The 9,708-nt window shown below is 40.2% G+C and overlaps 1 protein-coding gene across 1 annotated transcript; it reads left to right on the forward strand.

Annotated features, from left to right (window-relative positions):
- The first annotated feature begins 59 nt into the window (after nucleotides 1-59).
- Nucleotides 60-9,093, forward strand: LOC128475505 (piRNA biogenesis protein EXD1-like). The gene is made up of 11 exons (XM_053457945.1): nucleotides 60-192; nucleotides 3,389-3,457; nucleotides 3,950-3,983; nucleotides 5,280-5,401; nucleotides 5,515-5,576; nucleotides 5,939-6,025; nucleotides 6,444-6,548; nucleotides 7,136-7,216; nucleotides 7,304-7,447; nucleotides 7,874-8,065; nucleotides 8,548-9,093. Exons 1-11 carry the CDS (start codon nucleotides 60-62, stop codon nucleotides 9,091-9,093), a joined length of 1,575 nt encoding a protein of 524 aa, XP_053313920.1.
- Nucleotides 9,094-9,708: the final 615 nt, after the last annotated feature.

Genomic DNA, 9,708 nt, shown 5'->3' on the forward strand with positions numbered 1-9,708 from the left:
TATTTAATCCTTTATATCACGTTATATATTTTCTGACTGGCAGGTGGGAAGATGACCGTATGGACTTTAATGAAGACCCCAGGTTTTGGAGCAGAATTGTAGGACGGACGATAAAACTTACCACATCCGATGGCGTGTTTAAGGGGCTCGTAATAAATGTTGACGGTGATCACACTGTTCTGTTAAGCAGAGGTAATTCTAAGTGATGAACCGTGATAATCCAGAGAACAAGCAATCGAGCACAAAGCCAATTCGTTATCCATTTAAGTTAGAAGTGAAGGGACATTATGCATGAATATAACTTTGGAAAAATGGCCCTTCATTTTTATCTAATATTAAGTGGACGTTCCACCCATCATATGCACTTTAATGCATGTTATAGCTGCACAGTGCCTTTAAATGTTTATATTCGCCTGAACACATCTCCCTGATATACTTGCCTCCTGTCCTGCGCTGGCTTGTTGAATGCTGCGGTGGGGGTCTGTTCAGACCACCTTGTGCATGTGTGGAAAATGCTTTCTGAGCATACAGAGAAGTGTATGCCAGCGTATCCCACTATGCAATTCCTGCTGTTAGAAAATCTATACACGCCGGTCAGCAACAGTCTGAACCAGTCTGGAAAAATGTATTGTGACAATACCATCATGCTTTATATACCCCACAATTAAAGCAGTGCGATAATAGCCAAGTGTTTCAAATGTCCGCTTGCTTTGCTGCCTGAACCCTCTCACAAAAAAAAATAGATCTCATCTAATGGTGTTGCTTTTGTAAAGCTTTTTAGCATGGAGACCACTGATGAACAACGTAGTCCAACATACAACAACTCCGGAATATTGTTGATTAGATCAAGGCTTCTGTAGTTTACTGCAATCTAGTAAACAGCATTTTGATTGAAAATGTCATTTTAAACACAAGCAATTTGTAAAGACGCAAATGGTTGTTTATTTAATATATATTTATAAAATGTGTGTGTATATATGATATTAGGGCTGCAACAACTAATCGATAAAATCGATAATAATCGATAATGAAATTCGTTGGCAACGAATTTCATTATCGATTAGTTGAATCGATTATTATCGATTATAAAATGAGGGTTTTTTCAGAGCAAACGCTCTGAAAAATCCCCCTCATTATATAATCCGTTTAGTCTGACTCACCGTCTCACAGCAGCAGCTCCTACTTACTCCCCCTCCCTGTAATCACTGTGACAACTGGCCCCGCCCCTTCCTTCTCCAGGCCAGAACCACATGGCTGTGACACTCATCTAACTGTAAGTATATATGTTACCGTGAAAGACCGAAATTGGTGAATGTCGACTTTCACCGGTGAATGTCAACACATACCAAATACGTCGGTGAAAGATGGAATATTTCATTTCATTATGTTACATTCGGACCCTCACCGGTGTATGTCGACAATCACAGATATGCTCTGGTGGAGGTCAAAAAGAGAGGAGCCGAGGGCTGAGAGAAGCAGCTGCAGCTAATTCGAGAAGCGGCGGGCAAGGCTATACACGCTGTCATTGCAAAAGGAAGTGTTCCACAAATAAATGCAGTTGCAAAAGCAAGGGACTTCTGTGTAATTCAAAATGTCATAATAGTTTAAGTTGTTGCAATAAATAAGTTTCTAATCACATAATTGAATCCTTTTATTATTAATATTATATTTTCTTTTCTTATTGGAAATGTGCTGTTTGTTTTAAGTTCTTGGTCACTCCTCTCGGAAAGAGAGGCGAAAAAGTTACGTCACCCTTGTGATATTTGATCGCCACTGAAATACGGAGAAGAAAATATAAATCTCCGACATTCACCATTAGTACTTGGTGAATGTCGACATTGGCCGGTGTAAGTAAGAAATAAGGGTATTTAGCAAATATTTCGGACATACACCAAGCGACTATGTGAATGTTGACATTCACCGGTGAATGTCAACATTCTCCAGATTTCGGTCTTTCACTGTAACATATATATATATATATATATATATATATATATATATATATATATATATATATATATATATTTGGGCTACTGAAAGTTAGGGGAGGTGGGGGTTAATTTAGGGGCAGTTATGGTTAGTGGGGTGTTTAGAGTTAATTTAGGGGCAGTTATGGTTAATTGGGTGTTTAGGGTTAATTTAGGGGCAGTTGTGTTAATAGGGTGTTTAGGGTTAATTTAGGAGCAGCTGTGGTTAATGGGGTGTTTGGGGTTAATTTGAGGCAGTTGTGGTTAATGGTGTGTTTAGGGTTAATTTAGGGGATGCTGTGGTTGATGGGGTCTTTAGGGTTAATTTAGGGGATGCTGTGGTTAAGGGGGTGTTAAGGGTTAATTTAGGGGCAGTTATGGTTAATGGGGAGTTTAGGGTTAATTTAGGGGAATCTAAATCCTGGGGGCAGTGAAGTGACATATCTGGGGGTATAAGGCATATACAGTATATAAGGCATATGTGGGGAGGGCAGTGTGGCATGTCCGGGGAGGACGGAGTGGTGTATCAGGGTGTATAAGGCATATCTGGGGGTAGAGTGGCATATCTGGGGGTAGAGAAGTGGCATGTCTGGGAGGCAGGGTGGCATGTCTGGGGAGGATGGAGTGGGGATATAAGGCGTATCAGGCACAGTGGCAGATGTGGGAGGCAGCGTGGAGTGGCATATGTGGGAGGCAGCGTGGCATATGTGGGAGGCATTGTGGAGTGGCAGATGTGGGAGGCAGCATGGCGTGGCATATGTGGGGAGGGCAGGGTGGCATGTCTGGGGAGGATGGAGTGGTGTTTCAGGGGGTATAAGGCGTATCAGGCACAGTGGCATGTGGGGGGTAGAGTGGAGTGGCAGATGTGGGAGGCAGCATGGCGTGGCAGATGTGGGAGGCAGCGTGGAGTGGCATATGTGGGAGGCAGCGTGGAGTGGCATATGTGGGAGGCAGCGTGGAGTGGCAGATGTGGGAGGCAGCGTGGAGTGGTATATGTGGGAGGCAGCGTCGAGTGCTGTGGTAGGCAGCGTGGCATATGTGGGGGGGCAGCATGGCATGTCTGGGAGGCAGCGTAGCAAGCCTGGGCTCAAATGTGCATATATTGGGGGGCTGGTTGGGAAATAAAGACAAGAAATGTATTATCAAAGTTTTTTTATTCTGCTGTTTGTATTTAACATCATTTGTTTAGTAAATTATTTTAAATAAATGAAAAATTTACATTCATTTTTTTTATCCGATTAATCGATTAATCGAAAAATAATCGGCCAACTAATCGATTATTAAAATAATCGTTAGTTGCAGCCCTATATGATATATATATATATATATATCAACTACACTAGGTGGCTGTTCTCAATAGATCAAGTAAAAAGAATAGTGTTTTATGTTCTTATGAACTATTTTCTCCTTTGATTTTGTAGTTAAGGATTTATCAACTAACCGGGATGTACCTGGAATCCAGTTCTTCTCAACGTCTGATATTACACATGGTAATGATATTAACAATTTTCCAAATACAATATGTAGGACTTCCTGATGATTCGCAAATAAATGGGTAGTCATCCCTGTATATATCCTGTAAAGCTGTAAAGCACACATGCTTCATCTAGAACAATATTCCCTAGAATGGTATACATAAAATATCACTTTTTGCCTTTGTAGTATATACACACACTGGAGATGCCATGAAAGGGGGCAATGGATTCAGGGGTAGGCAGCAACATTTCTCATGGTGTACATTTACTGGGGTCTGTAGTGGTGGTTCTATGGACCTTCACAAACCTTGCCATAGACACTTTTGTCCTTGTTTGGATACTTTGCCTATCCTTGAGCTGCTTTATGCCATTCTGTCCATCAGACACCCGCAAGAACTACCAGGAAAGCAAGTCATTGTATAAATAGCAATGTCGTGTGTTTAAGGAAAATGCCCCTAACTTATGCACTGTGTGTATTTAAATTTTATTTTTTATTTTTTTTGGCAGTGGAAATACAGCCAGAGAGGCGAGGAGTGAGAAGGTAGGCATGTGGCGTTTTGTAGGGGGGGTACGGTAACATATATAATGTCCTGGAAAAGTACATTGTTTAACCCCTTCGTGACAATGGCTGTTTTAACATTTCTGCAGTGTTTGTGTTTAGCTGTAATTGTCTTGTTTAGATGCCATTATTTTGATTGTATCATAATTAACTATAAAAAAAAGTATAATATATGGTGAAAAGTTGAGAAAAAAGGCTTTTTCTGGCCTTTGCTTGAAAAATCTTTTACTCTATAAAAGTTAATGAAAAAACCTACTAAATAGATTTGTACTATTCCTCCTGAGTTTAGAAATACCAATTTAAAAAAAAAAAATTGTGCGTTTATATGGCAAGTTTGTTTGGGACATCATTGAAGCCGAACAATTCAATTAAATCATTAAAAAATGATTTTGTAATAGTAATTTATTAGCATTTTTTTTTTCCACACACACACTTTTACTTCAGGTATGAACAACATACAACATCTCCTGGGTACAGTGATACCCACATGCATAGGTTTGCCAGGTTGTTTGGGGGGTAATAGGCCACATTTGGGGCATGTCTAACTCAGTTTTTCAACATAAAATTTTGACATGTTGAAAATTCTGCCCCGTGTCCTATTTGGGACACCTTTGAAGCCGTCCAATGCAACTTACTCTATCAAACCATATATGTTTGAAAACTAGACACCCCAGAGTATTTCAAATGATGGTATTTTAACCCTTTCCATGAACTAATTTTGCCACCAGCCTTTGTCAAAATTTGTGGCGGTATTTTTTTTTATAACTCATTGATCACCTCCTAAGGTTTTTTTTAAATCGGGCGTCTGCCGCAATACAATATATGTCAGATGTTGATGCCAGGGGGAGGGGCCACATGTGGCCCCTGCTGCCGCCGCCGCCGATCTTGGTGTTGCTGAATGCCTTAACATCGAGCCATTACAGCAACACCATTTGGGTGAAGAAAGCGATCATAGATCACATTTTACACCCGTATGTCAATTGTCGCCAATGGGATGTTTTTCCGTCATGTGCCTGGCATGTGCCTGGGGTTAAAAAAAATCAATGTGGTTTTGCTGATTTTTGATTAAGTATTTCTTCAGGTTTAATCCATTATTTGTTAAGCACTTCTTTCGTTGAGATAATGTCCTTTTTTCAAAATGATAAATATTCAAACTTAATACATGGAAACGTTGCTGTGTCAACATTAAGGATTCGTGCCAAGGACGTCGCAAGGTCATTTGATATTTTGGCATGTGTGCGGTTCTATGTAATGAGGAGAGACTATTGTATTTTGCAGGGTAATTATTCCTGAAGAGGAACCTTTAACAGACACAAAAGAACGCAATGTGAAAAAAGATGTGCTTCTAGACCGCTGTCAACAGGAGACTACAGCAGCGGTAGAGAACGTCATTAGTGCCGGTAATGAGAAATGTTTCTTAAATAATAATGATTTTAATAGTGCCGACATTGAGTGAATTGAATGATTTAAGATTTATTATATTTTTTTGCTAAAGGTGTTTCTTTTTCCGTAGTTGAGAAGGAGGACGTGCAATACACCGTAATTGACAAGTTTAAGCCCTTGTTTTTCCCTGCCGTAAGTAAGCTACAGATCAGTGCATCTCATGTTGGTTTTGGGGGGGGGTCACAAAAACTATGGCAACATAAAAGCAGTCTCTCGTTTTGGACCTTGGAGTGGCTTTATGTTGCCATAGTTTTTGTGACTGTCTATTTTTAATTTGTGATTTTTGAATATGTATCACGCTTGTAATACTATTCTTACTTTACATAAGATTGATCTTCTTTATCTAAATCCATGATGCTGATTCTAAAATTGGCCAGTTGTTGGGTATTTCTCCTGCTTTAAGAAAATCAGCCACCGTTTATGTACTCATAGTTGCTATAAAGTTCCCATAAAATGCGAATTTCATATAGTCCAAATCTAATTTTGTTTATTAGATCCAAGACCTACAGAGGCAGAAGGTTCTTGGCGTGGCTGCTGCGGGGTTTAACATGTGTCGGAATGGGAAACTTTGCTGGCTTCAGGTAAGGCTACGCAGCTGGTTCTTGTTTTGGGGGACATCATTTACCACTGTTGACTTTATCTACACCCAGTCATGTCTTATACCGTTATCTAAAAATTGCTGTGTGGACTTGAATTATTAAACCAAGAATGTGTGTTAAAGGGACAGTATAGTGTTCATTACAGCACCGCTAACAAAAAATGACAACATATTAATAATGCCTGAGATTCCCCAATCTACTTGTGGTGGCACGTTGTATCATGTTAGTCATTATAGAACCATTATGCTCTTGGACTGTTGGTAAATCTTCGTACGGGGCTGAAATTCTATACGTCAGGTGCAGACATTTGGATATGTAGATTTTGGAGGTAAACCGAAAAAGCCCAAACTTTCATAAATGGTACTTTTCATCACATTTTGTTCTCATTCTCCCTTTGTAGGTGGCGAGTAAGAGTAAAGTCTACCTGTTTGATATTGTCGTCATGGGACCGCCAGTCTTTAAAAATGGATTAAAGTCAGTGCTGGAGGACAAAAGCATTTTAAAGGTTGGTCTCAAAGGCCAAATGTCAGTGTTCTTATACTATGTGTATAGATGGGGTGTTGAGGTCAAGAGGAATGCCCTTGAATTTGATGGGACTATATCTCTTAAATCTTAATTACTATGTAACAGCAGTCCTTTGTACATAATTGGTGTTTTATGCAAACATGTAACCCTGTTAAATATGAGGACTACAGTGTTTATGGAGATGGTGATAGATTGTAAGCACACAAGAACAGTACCTTCATCTGTACCAGCGTATCTTAACGTGTATGAATTTCCTTGTCAATTTTAATGCTTAATTTTGACGTTTGCCCATTATAAAAGTGCTACAGAATCTGCTGTCCCTTTTGTGGATGAAATGTGTTGTGATAATGGTAATAGCGGTTTTAGTCTTTTTGCTGTTTTGGCTGGAAAATGTTGTAAACTGCTTGGAAATACTGTGAACGTCTTAGAAGAACCTGCAATATCTTTACAAAAATGATTCAGCGTTTGTTCCAGTTTTGTAAAATGTGGAGCATTCTGTATCGTTATTCTGTGAGAGTGTTGTCTTTTGAGCTGAGTCGTGGTTTTCTTATTGCGTGACTTTGACAGGTGATCCATGACTGCCGGAGCCTTTCAGACTGCCTTTCACACCAGTACGGAGTGATTCTTTCCAATGTCTTTGACACGCAGGTAGTGTTAGTCCAAATATTTGTGTTATTTGGTGAATTACTGACTTTGTATGTTTGTTACTAACTGTTTTATGCATCCCACTGATAGGTGGCGGATGTGTGTCTGTTTTACAAGGACACGGGTGGCTTTCTGCCACATTGTACGTGTACTGTGGACAAGTGCTTGGTCAGATATATGGACATGCTACCCTTACAAGTCTCCTTCCTGGCGAGCAAGGATCAACTTGTTAAGGTGGAAATTGGAATATTTAATAAAAAAAATTCAATTTACACTCAATGATAAACTAATCAAAAATGCATGAAAGAGGGAGTGAAAATGTGGGAGAAAGGGATGTTAACAGGAAGGAGGTAGTTTAATGTGGCGGTGGGGCAAAAGTACCATTAGGATGAGGCTAGACGTTCAGCAGGGGATGAATTGTGGTCAAGGAGTTGGAGGGCCGTAGTGGGACCAAACCATAAAAAAAAAATTTTTTAACAATAAAAAAAAATTATTTAAATTCCAAATTGTAATTGGTATCCTAGCATCTCTCGGTGTGCCTGCTGCCCAGAGCTGCTTTTGATAAGACATCAGGTATTGACAGTTCACCTTTAGATGCATAATTAAGCAGTTTTCTTTTGCTGGAATTAATACTGAAACTTTTGTTTCTCTGATGTATAGGATGTTCCGAACATTTGGTTTATGCGCCCCATGCCTGTGCCTTTCCTAAAGCTACTATCCCTGGAAGTGATCCATCTCTTGCCACTTCAGTTAGCCATGGTGGATGCCATGATGTCAGACTTTGCCTCCTTGGTCAGCCGGTATCTCAGTGTGTACAAACTAAGAACTTTGGATGGACTGGGCCCAACTCCGGTATGGTGCTTGCTGATTATATTTATATTTCCATTTTCTTATGAAATTGATGGTATTCATAGCACTGATTACACAGCTTCACTGCCCTTTCTATAGACGGTATAAGATGTTCGACGCAGTAATATTGTAAAGTATGTTTACACTGACATCTGACATCTGACATATACCTTCTGTTTTTATTTTTTCGGAAGAGGGATAAACGGTTTCTGCCTCTGACACTATAGCACAGTTACACCGGATCTGTTGTTGGGAAGCTTCTGCTGACACGGGAAAGTCCTAATCTCCTGTGTGGTGGCCGGGAGATAAAATAAAAAGCTTGATGTACCCGTAGACCTTAATGGTGGTCATGGTACTGTGTTTGAGGACATACGTGATGTCTATTGGGGGGTAAATGTAAAGGATTAAATACGTTTTATGCATGCTTTTTTTTTTTTTTTCATGTCAGCTCACCCTCCATGATGATATTGTGTTAATTTCTATAGTTCTCCAGCTACGATCTGCCGGAAGAGTTGAGACAACTAAAGATCTGTCAGGAACTGAGAAGAAATAAGGCATTAAAGGAATTCGGACTTACTGAGAGTGGTTTCCTTGTGCGATCAGGAGTTCAGCTAGTCAAAAATGAAGAAAACCTCAAAAACGTACAGGGCTGTAAGCCGCCTTTGGCTGATGTGCTGTCCCATCCTGAGAAAAAAGGGCGATCTCAACCGGCAGCTTTGCGCGGTCTATCTGAAGAAGCAAACAAGGCCCCCGAATTACAGAAGATTCAACCTAAAACCGCAACCCTTGGAGTAAAAGGACGTGAGATTATGCCTCTGAATTCCGTACCAGACAACGATGCTGCCAAGTATCCCCAAGTTTTTCAGAGTTTGCAGAAAAGCCCGTCCACCCTGGGTTTGCGAAATCTCAACTTAAGTGTTCATCAAAGACCAGCAAGCAATCCGCTGCCAGTTATTCCTCTCTCTTGCCCGTGGAGAACACAAATTCGGATGTCTGCTCCCCAGCTTTTGGCCAAAACTTTACATAAATAGTTCTGCGGAATTATTAGAAACACATAATGTTCTGTATATAATTGTTTCAAGTCCTCGTACGTATGTCTGGGCATTCCCAAGGAAGTAGAACTCAACATAGCACTAGAACCACTTGTTAGTATTAATGTATTTACTGTTTGTGCCTTTGGACCCAGAAGTCTTTTTTTATAGCGCATACATTAGAGGTTTTCACATTTTCATTATCGTGGTGATCATTTTGGTAATTTTAAGTGGGTACACAGAATACCCAGTTCTGATGTTAATAGTTGTTCTTGTCAGCTGACCAGCACATGGAGTGTGTGTGATGTATAATTCTGTGATAAGTCGCCCTACTTCTGAGTTGAGTTGGTGGCCCCAGCTCCCCGGATAAAAGTGTTGCGACTGAATGTGAATGAACACAAGTGCTTTTTTCACACTCCCTGGGATCATTTGGTGAATGTTTTGGGCCCGAGTTGCGGTTTTCTGCACACTCGCACATACATACTCACACAGGCACGCAGATACTCGTTCGTCACACAGCTTGGCAGAAAGAGTTTGTTTTGGCAAGATACGTAAACTGTTTCTGCCAAGCCTTGTGATGTATGTATCTCTGATTTCTTGTTTGGTTTAATTATA

The sequence above is a fragment of the Spea bombifrons genome, chromosome 1, assembly GCF_027358695.1.
Source record: "Spea bombifrons isolate aSpeBom1 chromosome 1, aSpeBom1.2.pri, whole genome shotgun sequence".
Lineage (NCBI taxonomy): Eukaryota > Metazoa > Chordata > Amphibia > Anura > Pelobatidae > Spea > Spea bombifrons.

Bases quoted from the DNA above. Each gene is read 5' to 3' on its own strand.
- LOC128475505 (XM_053457945.1), top strand. From the start codon at position 60: ATGGACTTTAATGAAGACCCCAGGTTTTGGAGCAGAATTGTAGGACGG. The intron at 3,458-3,949 runs GTAATGATATTA...TTTTTTTGGCAG, and splicing joins AACGTCTGATATTACACATG to TGGAAATACAGCCAGAGAGG. The intron at 7,448-7,873 runs GTGGAAATTGGA...TCTGATGTATAG, and splicing joins GCAAGGATCAACTTGTTAAG to GATGTTCCGAACATTTGGTT.